The sequence below is a fragment of the Thunnus albacares genome, chromosome 16 (assembly GCF_914725855.1).
Source record: "Thunnus albacares chromosome 16, fThuAlb1.1, whole genome shotgun sequence".
Lineage (NCBI taxonomy): Eukaryota > Metazoa > Chordata > Actinopteri > Scombriformes > Scombridae > Thunnus > Thunnus albacares.
In genome coordinates this window covers 6,275,234-6,290,225 of record NC_058121.1, presented here as the reverse complement: position 1 = coordinate 6,290,225, position 14,992 = coordinate 6,275,234, and the positions used below count along the sequence as shown (strand labels likewise).

At 39.6% G+C, this 14,992-nt stretch overlaps 1 protein-coding gene across 8 annotated transcripts in view; it reads left to right on the top strand.

Annotated features, from left to right (window-relative positions):
- Nucleotides 1-14,992, top strand: part of LOC122999624 (dystrobrevin beta-like) — a 33,166-nt gene that overhangs the window by 1,744 nt on the left and 16,430 nt on the right. For 6 of the 8 annotated variants that reach the window (XM_044376685.1, XM_044376686.1, XM_044376681.1 and 3 more), the window contains exons 2-6: nt 6,585-6,635; nt 12,968-13,059; nt 13,365-13,445; nt 13,557-13,770; nt 13,920-14,005. In XM_044376685.1, coding sequence (XP_044232620.1) covers nt 12,969-13,059; nt 13,365-13,445; nt 13,557-13,770; nt 13,920-14,005 — 472 coding nt within the window. In that variant the 5' untranslated portion in view covers nt 6,585-6,635; nt 12,968. Of the gene's footprint in view, nt 1-3,792; nt 4,120-6,584; nt 6,636-12,967; nt 13,060-13,364; nt 13,446-13,556; nt 13,771-13,919; nt 14,006-14,992 lie in introns of those variants that run through there. The other 2 variants (XM_044376682.1, XM_044376683.1) reach the window with 2 other exon arrangements.

Here is a 14,992-nt window from a genome sequence, read left to right as displayed (position 1 = left end):
TAATCCAACAAGGAGATTTAAAATTGAATCCATGTTTCTGTATCCCTATTGAATACAGACTTGCTTTTCGTATTTCTGCTATTGTCATTCATTCAACATACCAGCTCTTTATTCATTTCTTTGTTACGCCTGCGGCTGCAGATCAAACATTCAGATAATGGTCAAGTTCATTAACAAACAGGGCAAGTTTAGGCTGCGACAGAAACATTGTGGAATCTAAAATAAACAACTCCGAGAGCACAAACACTATTACTGTATTTTTAAGTGTGAACAGGCAGGTTGTGTATTTTTCCAAAGTGTTGCTCCCTGTGGAGGAAGCTAAAAAGAAAGGGATGACAGAATGAGAGAGAGAGATCACTGTGCTGATGGGCTTTGTCCCAACTTTAGCCTGAAGACCAAAACGTTTCCCCTAGCAGTATAAAAAAGATTGTGTACTTTAATTCAGCAGTGGGCGATTTGTTTACATCTTTAACCGGGCAAAATGAGAGGGGAAACGAGAATCAGCCATACCGCTTTCCCCTCCCTCACATCTGTAGTCTAAACAGTATACGAGTTTTTCTCAAACAAACTTTTTGACGAGCTTAAAATTTCACCTGAATACCTGCAGAGGCTCCTTCATGATTCCTACCCCCTAACATTTCATTTTACTGTGTATGGAAAGATTTTAGTTGTTGTTGATTTACTGCTAAATTATGTCACTGTCTCCACTGTGGGTGGGGAGATAATAGCGGTGGGGGTGAAACCTATGATTAGAAGAACAGTCATGCCGTTCCAGCCTCTAGTTTATATAATTTCTTGAGAATTAAATTATAGTGAAATGTAAGTATTCCTCATGTTGCATGTAGGAGCAGTTGGATGGGCCTCCTACACTCTTGGGGACCATAGAGCTGTTCACTTGTTCACTGTTTGGCATGTTTGATGCTGCTGAGTTAATGCCCAGATAGCTTGGAGCTTTACAGTAAAATTACAGTGTAACAGTAGGCTACTAAGAACTAAGTCATTGCTCAACAGTACGTTTGTGTAACATTGTTTTCTAGGCTGATACTGTGTTGTTTATTGATCCACTGGGTGATAAAATCTATCGGAATCAGTACAAAATCAGTGGTTTATTGCAGCTGGATTGCTACGCCAGAAGAATAATGTGACTGTTCTAAAAATTTCCTGCTCCAGGGAAATGAAAAAGACAAAACAAACACTTATTTAGGTCTATGGCTGAGACCCTGATTGAGAGGATTGTTTTGATTAGTTGATTAATTGTTTAGTTGATTGACAGAAAATTAATTGACATCGATGTTGATAATCAAATCATCGTTTTAGTCATTTTTAAGCAAAAATGCTAAATATTAGCTAGTTTCACCTTCTCAGTTGTGATGATTTTATAATTGTCTTTGTCATACAGAAGGTTATCTTTGGGTTTTGGACATATTACGACGTCAACTTTGACTCTGGGATATTATAACAGGCTTTTTTTCACTATTTTCTGACATTTTATAGACAAAACGATAATAATTGTTAGTTGCAGCCCTAGTTGTGATGAAGAGTTGAATTGAATTTGGGGATCTGTACTTTCTTATATTAACACATAGAGTATTTCAGCCTGAGAGCAGACTGTCAGAGCTGCAGGAGCATTTCTACTGTGTCATGCACTCTTTTTTTTCTTCAGTACAGACTACACACAACTTTCACTTCCTATGTCTTTTTTTCTTTGTTTTTCTCTTTCGCTTTCCTCTTGAATCTCTCTTACTCTTTCCTCTCATCTGGCTTCTTACAACATCTTGATTTCTCTTTGCGTTTCCCTTTATCATAGATGTTTATCTTACTTTCTCACTGTGTTTCTCTTTCTCTGTCTACACATTTGCTTTGCTTTGTCTCTCTTCATTTCTTCCTCTCTTTCTTTGGTACTGGCATGAGTTCAGTTTAGTCTACTTTGGGGTCCTTGGTCATAATCAGGAGAACACATTATGGTCACAAAAGTTACTTCTACATGTGGCTTTGATGCAAACAGTGTCATTGGGTGTTCAGACTGAAAACACACTGTTAAAACGAAAAGGGCTACCTTGGTGTGGGCGTTTTGTTTCAGGTACCGGTGAGGAGATGAAATACGATCCAGTTTGAGTAACAGATCCATGAGCGGGGTGCAAAATTAACTTTTTTGTCCACTGGACAAATGGCTAATGGATGTTCACATTTTACCAGCCACTCAATAGACAACACTTGTTTTTTTTGGCTGATGAATGAAGCAAATCTACCAGCCACATGCATATTTTACCAGAATTTGGCTGGTGGCTGCTGCTAATTTTGATGCCAAAACACTGTAGAGTGGTTCATAATACTGTGAGACAGGATTGTACAACTCTGGAAAGTTATCATAGCAGCAAACGTTTTTTGCTGGTAGAAATACTAGTAATTTACCAGGAATGAGTGTAGTCTTGATGTGCCGTTACATAATGTTGCAGTAAAAGTTGGACCAGGCTAAACTTTTTCTCCAAATGACCCTGCAACCATTTGCCAAAGCCCTCTGTGTTGGCACAGACCCCCACTGTGCCAAAACTCATTCATTTACTATTGAAATGAATGAGTGGTCTGTGTTTTTTCATGCGGTGCTTGTGTCTGTCTGAACAAGGCAAGTTTTCCCAATTGGGGTTCATCAGAATCACTCAAAAACACCATCATGAGCCCAGTTTGTGTGGAATTGATCAATTAATACTTGGTTTTTATTTTAAATAGAAGAGTCCATCTTGGGTTTGGGAAAGCATAGGCACAGGTTGTTTTGGGCTTGATACAACTTTTTGGACTTCTGTAACAGACTCCACCATGCTTACAACTCAGAACACACTATAACTTCTGGTTAAGTCCTTTAAACAGGCCTAGCATGCTAGCTGTCCATCTTAAAATGTGTAACCAGAGATGTATTGCTTCTGTTTTTACCTGCCTGGTGACAACCCCGGGGTCATGCTGGGTCAGCCGAGCTGTCTCGATGGCAGCGCAGGGATCAGAGGTCAGGAGTGAGAGATTGGAGAGGCAGGGAGAGAGTTTTGCTTTCGATTCAACCTGCTTCTCGTCTGTGCAGTTGAAAGTGTTTTTCTGTGTGAAAAAGGCTCAAAGAAAGGTTGGTGTTGATCTAGATTTTTTGTGTTTTTAAACCAGTGTTTTTTTTTTTTTTTACAGGGTTGAACCAATGCAGGTTTTAAATACCAACAGATTTCAAAAAATGTCAGTTGCTGATATAGTTGATACGAGGAGTAAAATTACAACTATTACAAATACTGCTGCAATTTAGGTTGAAGCCTTCTAATAGTCAAACCCAGAAGAATCAATAAATAAACATTTAGACCTACTGCATCATGTCTTTGCAGTATCATACAATGGCTGGATTACACTGCTGGACCAGATCCGATTCAGTGAAGAGACAAACTGCATTCCTCCTTCTGGAGAAACCTCAGCTCAAATTTTCCAGTTTTTTGTTTTATGCCAAATGACAGTTTATCAGTTAATGTCTAAAATGTTTCAGGACACATGAGACTGAGCCAAACCACCACTAATGCAGTCAACTCTACAAAATGCATAAACGTCCAAGTTCCTCAATTCCCTGAAACCTTAAAATTAATTTAGAAAGTTGCTGCAGAGCTTTTGGAGGGATTTGTGGCGCCGACAAGCAAGCCTCATTTGTTTCGTGTGTTACAGTAAAAGGTGGGTTAGAAAATAAATGGAGCTCATAGGTATTTCAGCAACGTCAGTGTCTAAAGTTGCAGCATACTGTGTATATATATCATGGATAACACACACACTGTGGTCAGTTCCTGTCAGGGCAGACATTGAGGATAGAGAGCAGCTGCAAGTGGTAATATGGTGTCATGCATGGTGTGTGTGGTGTACAGAGGGTGGTAAACACCCTCTTACCCCTCTTTAGTACCCGTTCGTCTGCCTGACGCCTGTTTCTGTATCGGTGTCATCGTCGTGTCGCCTCAACTGTCCTATTTATCAGCGTTTAGTTTGTGGATTCACCTACAGAACACAGCGGAGAGTCCAGTGTGGATACAGAAACAATTTTTGGCTGCAAATCCAGGCCTGTAGTGTGTAGCCTGATTTAGACTGAGAGCAACTGACCCCTGCGAACAGGTGTGTATGTGTGTGCGTGCAAAAGAAAGAGTGATGTTTGTGGGCGGGAAGACAGTGTGTGTTTGTTTTCAGGACTGTTTGCCCTGCTCAGGTGCTGGGCCTGTTTTAAGCACAATCACTGTTCTAATGAAATACTGTAGAGTGTGTGTGTGTGTGTGTGTGTGTGGTGGCTATTAATGCACAGGTGCACTGGTTGGGTGGTCTGCACTGATTCGACACCCCACTTACACATGTGATACCACACACATACAAACACCCTGCAGTGAAAAGAGAAAGAAAAGTAAATATTGACGAGACTGAACATCAGTGTATTTGTATTATGCAGTCATGCGTGATTACTTAACATGTGCAGTACTTACATACGACAGCACTGTACCTTACCGTTTAATTTATCATCAGCATGGCTCGGTATCATTTGAAAAACTTTAGTTTCCATATAGATAACAAAACAATAATTCTTCCAATACCAGAGGTTAGGGAATATATACATGTATAAACATGTTTTAACCTTTTGCTGATGCTCAATGCATCAGTGTTAAATAACAGAATCTGTCCAATTACAATAGTCTAAAGCCACACTAACTTAACAAGACTGATACTGGGGGAAAACTTTAAAAATACAGCTGAAACTATAGGAACAGGCAGACAATAGTCAATGCACTGATTAAGATCAGTTGAAGTCAGATGCTAATAGGAACATCTTATAACTGAAATGTCAACATGTGTGGTGATTCAACAAGATAGCAAACAGCACATTTTTATTTTTCTGTTGGCTTTTGTTACTCACTGTTTTTGTTTTACAAGTTTGTTGCCACAGTAGCATTTGAATTTCCATCTATAGGACGTTGATGTATCAGTTATCTGTGTGGTATCTGTCTATGACATCCGTCTCTCTCTCTCTCTCTTAATATGCAGAATGTGAACAGAAATATAATTGCATGTGCAGAAATATCTCATGTTTTGTGGTTATAAAATCCATAATGCTTTGATTAGACTGTGTTTGTGGGTCAATATTTTGGTTCTTTGTTGTTGGAGGATTGCTCACTCTGCTGCTGCGAGAGCTTGAACAGAGCCTAATGACATGTCATTGTGTGAAATCATTATATTACATTTTGTTTTGGTTGAACTTTGTTGGCACTTGGCAGCCGTTAGCATTTGCTTGTCGTATTAAATATCTGTCAACTTAACAGTGACTGCTGGTACAGAAGCACTCAGCAGATAGCTGGATGAATGGATGGTATTATTTGTAAATGGCTATGACTTGTTTCCAGTTTTTATAGAATACATACTGCATGTTAAGTATAATATGGTCAGCGTTTCCCTTAGGTTGACTGCTTTGGGGCGGCTCACACCCACCCTCACTTTTCTGCCACTTGCTATCTCCACTCACTCAACCACACACTCGCTACACACACACACATTACGGGCTGTCTTAATGGAGCTACGCTACTCTTATAACAGTATCTTTCATGTAGATATGAAGAATGAGGAGAGAGTGGATGACTCAAAACAATTCCACAGCAACGTAGGGTGTTATTATGCTCACACAGCGTGTGAGAGAAAATCATTAGTAGCCCATTGATATTAATGATCGTGTGAAATTTTAGCAGCAGCGTTCATAATTCTGCAGTGGCAGAGGAAACATTTACTTTTCAATGTCAGTAACATTAAGTGAGCCACAAATTTTGTGTGTAGAGCAGCGACAGATCTATTCATAGGAACAAGTCGTCTTTGTGATATAAAATACCTCCAATTAGGCTCTTTAAAGCAGGGCAACCTGTCATACCTGTATGGTCAAACTCAAACTGGTAGGTGTTGAAGATCCCCTTCAGACATAAAACAACATAAACAACATAAACAAACAAACATAAAAACACTCTACATGTGCTAATAATTAGCATGTGATATGGGTTTTCCACACTAGTTTTCTCCTTGTCCCTCGTTGAAAAAAAAACAGAATCCATGAATAAGCAAATATTTTTCATATTCAAGTTTAACTGCTGGACACAAGTTGTCTCCTTCTCCACTGAAAAGTCTATGTGCACTGGGGGCTTCAAGTTTCCACTTCACACTTGTGTGAGTTGAATACTGGACCACGAATGGCTTCCAAACTTGTTGTGATGTCATATATCCTGCTGATGCTTTAAACTCAGGTTTTGGGTGAGCACAGAGAAACTTCCCCTCTTCAACAGATGAATGTGAAAACAGCCCTCTAGTGTCAAACCCTGCGCATCTACATAACTGACTACAATTTGATTATTACATAACTAAAAGCCAGTTTTGCGTCATAGATCAGGAGGCTTTTTTACCAGTCTTACCGGTCGATAGAGATGTAGGGGTGTGTCCCCCACTGGTTGTGTTGAGTATGTGACTCTACTGACCCCAGAGATCCTTTGACATTATTGTCTACAGATTGAAAAGACTTTTGAAATAGCCTTTTTCTTCTCTCTGTGTCTCTCTGCCAGACGTCCTTTACTGAGGCTCCTCTGTCCTGTGTGACCCCCTGACACAGAGAGGTATGACCACACACACACACACACGCACACACAGTCTTAGATGGGAATGCAGCAGCTCTGCGCATTCAACTCTATTTTCTAAATGCTTTCTCAAACCAGGGGCTAACTGGAGACCCAGAGTGTGTCCGCTGGTTCAGGGTGTGTGTGTGTGTGTGTGTATTCAGAACAGTGTGTGTTGTTTGTGTGTTTGTTTCCGTAAAGCTCAGCAAATGTCAGCCATAATAAAACACCATGGTGCAACAGTACTGCATGCATCCCCACCCACACAAACACAGAAAATCAAATCACATACAGTCAGCTGTACCGTATACATCTCTCCACTTCCGTTCCCCTCTCTGCCTCTTTCCTTTTTTTCTCACCCTCTATACTTTACTTTCTGTAGCTGAGGTCTTTAACCAACAGAGCACAATGAAACCTCTCTATCAGGCACCAGTCACATTAGCTTTAGACTTTCCACTGAATATGTGGGAGCTTTAATTTTCACTGGAAACACACATACGTGTTCACTGCTCATGATTCAGGGATATAAACGTTTATTTTGTGGTCAATTTAATGTCTTTATCACTCTAACAACAATCCATTGTGAGTTTATATCCAACACAGCAATCATTTTCTAAGCAGTGTGTGGTTATATCATCACTTTCCTACCCATACATGGTGTTAATAGCCTTGACAATTTGACAGTTGCCCAAAGAAATTGTTTTTTTATAGCCCTCTTGAAATATCAGATTGAAATTGCAACATAAAACAAACAAAAATCCAAGAAAAATGAAATCCCACCACACTTTTTTGGTTTTGTGTTATGATTTTTCATTACCCTCTTACGCTGAGATTTATGAGAAATGGCGCAAAGCTGACTTTCTGACTCACTGTTTGGTTTCCTCATCGTTCACTCGCATTAAAGTGATCCTAATGTCCGTGGATAAGAGAAAAGACAATTTCTTCTCCCAGCCAGTAACAACTACTGTAATAATGTTGTCTCTGTCTTGAATGAGTAACACATTTTATGGGGCTTTTTATTGTGCGTGTGTGTGTGTGTAAGATATGTGTCAAGGTTGTTACACTTTCAAAACACAATAACTTCGGAATGCATTATAATGTTTGTGCAAACTGTTTACTTATTCAGCAGGATATTGTATGTTTAATGAAATACTGTATATATGTGTTTACCTACCACCAGCTTACCATGTTTGATTCAGCCTGGATTTTACTGTTTCAAGTGATGTTTGGTCAGGTAGCTGCAAGTACACCAGTCAGTTATGATTGGAAGTTAGATTCTATGAAGGTTTTTGGATCCATTTCCTGTTACCAACCTTTGTACTTCAACCCAGTGATTGGGAAAATAGCAACCAAGCTGTTCCTGGCCCTCTGACATAGTTGGGGGTAATTGCGGGAAGGGTAATTATATCTAAGATGGTTTAAAGCTTTCAGAGTTAAAATAGGAAGCAAACCTCACAGACCAAATGTTCCTGCATGTCAGCTCTGCACAGACAGACAGTCACAGATAGACAGACAGACAGGGTGTAGTTATCACCAAGGCCAAGCTGGAAATAACAATTTACTCACCATGGGAGTCTAGTGTGGTAACTGGTGAGCAAATGAGACTTTTAGAAGCAGTCATATCTATTTTGGTGGTGTCATATCTATTTTTGATAGTTTCAAACAGCTTTTCTTAAGCTCTTAAAGGGAAGTTTTGTCCATTATGACTATTGGTCATGATAACATTTTACTCACCACCTTAGTTGTAGATATTTGTGGAATACAGAACATTGTCAATCAACAAGAAGCAGGAGCCTCATGCAGCTTTCCAGAAGACTTGAATGTAAAAGAAATAATTGCAAATACTTCTCTTTGAGTGTGACCATTAATAAACACAGAAAATACTCTTCTTGAAATCTATGTGGCTGTTGCACCAAAGAGCATAGTGTAGCAGATCCACTACTGCAGATAGTGAGGTCAGCTTGCGGTTTTACCAGGAAGTAGAAAGGTTTGATTGCTTTTCCGTTATTTTTGTCAAGGACTAATTACTCCCAGATTGAAAAAGATATCTAATTCACCACCTATTCAGTTATACGACTGTTGGACACTCAGAATTATCATTGAGATAATAAGGTATTATGTTGATCAACAGTTAATCAAATCAAATTTACTTATAGAGCACATTTAAAACAACTATAATTGACCAAAGTGCTGTACAGAGTTTTACGTAACTACAGTGATTGGGATTGGGCCCTGAGCACTTCAGAAATGTGGGTGACCTACGCTCAACGCTGTACTTGAACACTTCCTATGTAGACACAGACAGAGCACTTGCTGCTGCTGCTCTGGTAAATGTGCTGATCACGCTAAGCTTTCTGTGTAGACGCAGTGTCAGACCACCTCCAGCGCTCCTACAGTTTCGCAGCACTGTTTAAACGCACATGAAAAACGTGTCTCAACACTGTATAGGGACAAACATGAGTAATTTCCTGCGAGATATCATTCCAGATATTTTATTACATGACTATTTTGTTACAAACATTTACCTGCCAGTGTGGTGTATAGCCTCCTCAAATTTACTTTTAAACATAAAATCTACCCTCATTTGGTGCTTGGTGGGTGTTAATTTCAGACCAGGACTTTGTGATCCTGGTTTTGTGTTACATAAATAAAGATTTACTTACTTACTTACTTACATAGAGTAGGTACAAGTTAAGTCCTGGCATATATTAGATTACTAGATGGGATGGCCTATTTGGAGGACTTTTTAGGATTGGCCCAGAGGGTCATTATATATCCTTGTTGCAGGGTCAGCAATTCCTGGGTTATGTTACATTTAGACATACGGATACAAAAAGGCAGGTTACCAGTCTAGGTGAAGATTACAGTAAATTCGCTTTGCACCTAATTTTGTGAGCATGGAGGAGTAGATATGTCAGTGTTGTATTCACAACTTGTCACTTAAAAAAGAGAGTTTGTCGCACCACAGAAAAATGTGTAATTAACCACCCAGCCAAGTTTGCAAGTATACGAAGTCGCCAAGTATATAAAATTAGATTTCAAAATTGTGGAAATATAAGCCGTATTCTCTGCTCTGAAACAGTGGAGGCATGTCCACTGAAGGCGCTGAAAACACTGCCCAACTGAACAGCCTCTAATTTAACAATGCTCAAACCAAACTCCCTTATAAAAATACACAATTTAAAATAGGCCTTTTTTTGTAGATGTGTGGCAAGTGACATGGATGATATTTTTTCTTAAAAAGTAACGTTAGGAGCCACTGTTTAATTCAGCACATATTTGTAGGTAAATGTGGACTTGTTTCAGTACAAATGTAACTTAAATGACTAGTTAACAAGCGAACCATCACCAATTTTAGTTCGGTGCACTTAACGTTATTCACTCCTCTGCTGACACGTCTTTAGTTGCTTCATTGTGGCCGTCACCCTCGGAGCAAAAGCCTCTCACACCGTGCTTTTTGGTTAAGTGCTGCCCGGTAAATGCTCTCCCTCTAGCCAGAGACCTCCCAGCCACATAGCCAGTGCTTAAGCCGAAACCACTGGTGGCTCCACCCGTCAAGAGACACTTCAGTTGGGTTTAAAATAACTCCTTGAACGCTAACGTTGACCGAAAATGGCCTCGTTCACCAGTAACAGCGGATTATCCGAAGTGAATCCCAGTTGTCTCCGATGAGTTTTTGTAAAAATAGTAACTAAGAGTATGTGTACTCTAGTGTTTATATAGTGTTGAGGGGGGGTTTCATGCTAGTCACCCCTCTATGTCATAGAGCCACCATTTCAGGCCCGCCCAAAAGATCCTGGACACAGAAATGGTGAAAAGCAGTTAAACACTCCAACTCCACAATTCAGCACTACATAGTTCAGTTTTTTCACGTTTTCAGCAATTATTTTCTAACATGTATAATGTGTTTAAATTGTCATTTTCACTTTTTTCATTTTCCTTTACACAGACTCTAATGCACATTTAAGGTTTTACAAGGCAAAGATATTTCAAAAAGGTACTGCCTTCAAAATAAAACAAAAAAGTGGCCATAAATAAACTTATTTGTCAAACACCAACATCAGAAAATGACCGCCCAATCAGAACCGCATGTGTCAGTGCTGCCTCTTTATCCTCATATCTGAATGCACCATTACTGTAGTTGCTATCCTATTGCCATATTGCTGGTAATTGCTCTTTCCTGGGGCATTTCTTATTAAACATAGTTGATACTTGCAGCATGAGTGGTCAAGATGTAAATCATAGTCGAGTAATATGAGAAGTCCTTTGACAAAGGTTGCCTAGCGTGCATGCGGTGTCCATACTCAAGGGCACATTGAAGGAGAAGACTGTTACTGTACTGAATGTCATCTAGAAAACACAAAGTTACACTTGCAGTTGATTAGCTGGGATTAACAGTCTCTGGAGTGTGTGAGTGAGTAATTGAGTGAGTGAGAGAGATGAGAGAGAAAGAAATAGCAATGAAACGGCTGTATAAAGATGCATGGGACTGTGAGAGAGAGAGTGTGTGTTTGTGAGAGTGTAAGAGTGTGACTGAAAGGAGGAATCCTTCTTTTGTCTGGATGAAGCATGAAGTCTCCTGGGAAGCTTTCAAATCCTCTCTGGAATGTGTGTGTGGGTGTGTGGGTGTGTGTGTGTGTGTGTGTGCGCGCGTGCAAGGACGTCACCGATTTCTTAGAATGTGTGTGTGTGTGTGTGTTAGGGGGTTGGTATGTCACCACATTTATAGAAGGAATGCAAATATTTGTGTGTGTGTGTGTTTCACTTTGGTGGGGTAGTATAACTGTTACCATGGCGACTGATATCCTCTGGTGTTTTCTGTGTCACCTGACATCAGTGTTTGACGGTCAAACTAGCTGGCATGACCCTTTTCTTTCTCTCTCTCTCTCTTTTTCTTTTTTCTTTCTTACTTTCATTTTCTGTCTTTCTTTCTTTCTTTCTGTCTTTCTTTCTTTCTTTCTTTCTTTCTATTTCTTTTAAACTTCCCCCTCCCCCCTCTCTCTCTTTCTCTTTACCCTTGTTAAGTTTTTCTAAATGCCAGCTTACAGCTCAGATTTCATCAGCTGCTCTCATTAATGTGTTTATTTACCAAGCACTCAACTCATCCTCTGGTGGCCATGGATTTGACTCTGAGCCTGCCCCGTATGTGTGTGTGTGTGTGTGAGAGACAAGTACAGTACATCTGTGTGTAAAAATAAGTTAGTTACAGTATGCTTACAGTAGTTTATCGGTGTCTTTCTGTTGCATGAATGTGGTTGTATTTTCTGTAGATTTAGTGACTTGTGAGGTTCTCATCTAACTGTCGGCTGAATTTTAATTCAGTATTCAAAATGTTGAACAAGTCACATCCACCAGAAACAAGAAGAACGTTCAAAGAATGAATTACTCTTGGTCTTTGATGTATTTCCTGTTAAAGAGCAAAACGGAAATGTGCACAACAAACAATGCACATACAGTCATGACTTACATGAGAGAAACAGTGTTTATGTTAGGGACCGCAGATAAAAATGGGGTTTAAGCTAACTGTGGTAGATCACACCAAATAGTAACAGTTATATTTAATATTTTGCATGTTTCAACAACAGGCCTGCTACCAAGGCCTACACACATGCCATGTGGATACAACATACTCAAGATTTTAAACATGACAGGCCAACAACAATCCTACAAAAAGCCAAATTGACTCAAATTTACAAAGGATTAGGTTTACCAAAGAAAAAGCCCTCATTTGTCACCCTCAAGCTAGACTTTAACCCAAAAAGTTTTGATGAGCCCCCATTTGTCACAAACTGGCTCAGTGAATGTGACAAAGATGTGTATATGCTTCTGTTGAATGCAAAAGAGAAATACCAAAACAAACCAAAACCAGGAGAGATGTGGATCCTAGGAGAGATAGAGAGAGAGACCATGGATGAGAGTTGTATGGAGGCCTAAACTACCCAGGTGCAGGTAGTTTTCCGATGTCCTCTCCAAGCCCGCCCACTGGCTCCTGAGCCAAGAAGCCAAAGCAACCTCTTAAGCAAAAAGGCAGAGAGAGGGACGTCATATTACAAATAAATCAAATCAAATAATATATATAATAACATCTATAATAGTCTAATTCAGTGCATGGGTGGTCATTGTGATATTTTTAGGAGTCAAGATATCCACACATACCTTTTTGAACTGCAAGATATTTAACCATTCATCAGTTTGATCATTGCATCATCATTTATTTGTTTATTTTTTTTGCTTTATTTCTTTATAGGCAAAAATCTTTTTCACCTAAAGTGAGTTTTAAAACAGAGGATGAAAGTCCAGGAGTTTTCATGCTGTGTTGTATTTTCATGCAGGATGGTGATGGAGGAGGGGGACCAGAGAGACAGAGGGAGGGGGCATCCAGCGACGGCAGGGGCAGGGGGAAGGCAGATCCTGACGGAGCTTGGTGAGTGAACTTACATCTTGCCTCTGCATGGCGCCCTGGATAGATTTTTCTTTTCAACTATGTTGCATTTCTTGCGTGTTTGTTGTGTGCCTCAAAATGCAAGTAAACACGTTATTAGCTTTCAGTTTTTGAGATTTTGTTTTCACATTCTGTCTCTTTAATGGAAAATCTTTATAAATGTGTAACTCTGTCTGCAGCATGCTGAAGAAAGACAGTTTATTCTGATTGGTTATGGTCTGACATTGATAAGATTTGATGCATAATGACAGCAGACATTCTGAGTTTCTTCTTCTTCTTTGTCTCAGCGGAGCAGGACCTTGATGCCATTTGTCTCTCTACATATCGAACAGCCTGCAAACTGAGATTTATACAAAAGAGATGCAACCGTGAGTCCCCACTGCTCTCCTTTTAGAATTAACAGTTATTAAGCGAATAAATATTTCTTTTAATATAGATATGCTTTCAACCCACCCACCCGCTGTTCATTTTCATTCAAGTGCATCTGATCGACATTTACAACGTGATCGAGGCGGTGCGGGATGCTGGTCTGAACGCTGTCGAGCTGAATGCTGGCATTTCTGTGACCAGGCTGGAGAACCTGGTGTCCTCCTTGTTCAACCAACTCAGCAAGCGTCTGCCCACCACACACACCATCAACCCGCGAGAAAGCACCGTGCTGCTGGTCGAATTCATACTGGCTGCCATCGAAGGGTAACTTTAGAGAAGTCACTGTGGTGCTCTGTGGATCTTTTAGAAGGAAGATTGTGTTTTTGGCTGCCTAGTTGGTTCACTTCTACATCCTGTTGTTTTATATAGAAATGAAAGAGACAGACCATAATGTGTGTGTTTGTGTGTTCCAGTGAACCTGACAGCAGACTGACAGTGCTCTCTGTGAAGGCGATGCTGGCCACACTGTGTGGAGGGAAACTGGTGGATAAACTCCGCTGTAAGTACCAGCAGACACCATCACGACTGACATCGGACTGATATAGATCAGTTATTCTGCATTTCCCCAGAATTAAACAGTCTCCAGAAAACTGGTACGAGCTTGTTGACTTCACATGCAGGCCTTGAGTAAACAGAGAGATAGAATTAGTGATAGCGATAGCATAACAGCAGCAGGAATACTTTTTTTGAATATGTGCTTTTTATATTTCATTTATATGTTAAAGGAAGTGCACTTTAAGCAAATTAAAATGTAAGTATGCATGAGCAAAGTCCTGCAGTGCCTTGGCAGAATGTTAAATTGATCTACAGTGTGTGCAAAAAAATCTCAGATTAATTACAATTATGTATTACACATTACAAAAGTTACATAATTAAACTGCTAAAAACAAGAAACTTCATGCTGTTTATTGGAAGTCTCACAATCAAACAAAATAAAGGGAAAAAAAAACAAAAAAAAGGCCAAAGTAAGAAAACCTACTTTATTCCAGGTGAGTAAAGATGTGATTGTGCTCCTCAGTGACCGCTCTACATATTGGGCTATTGAGGCTACTGAAAGTGGAGAAAAAGGTCTTTGTGCCTCTTTTGTGACTCTCCCCATTGAGTATCTATGAAAAATCACACATTTCTTTCTTATTTCTGTCACCAAAACCAGATGTGCAGCTATGATACTTTAGATTAGCTGCACTTAAAATATGCCAACCAGCGATGCACCAATCAGAGCTGATTCCAACTGCAAAATTTCTAAGTGTTATCAGCCAATCTGGTTACAGATTGAAATGATTAATTTTATCCAGACTTCCTTTGAACAGTGACGTGCAGTATCAAGCTAACATAGAACATAAATAGTGAAAGTCCAGCAAAGCGTTGTGCATAATATATTTAGTTTTTTAAAATGTTTGTGGCATTAAAGCAGTGATTTGTCAGATGAAATCTATGCATTTTAGCCCAGAGAGATGTATGGAGATGTATACATGTGACATATGCC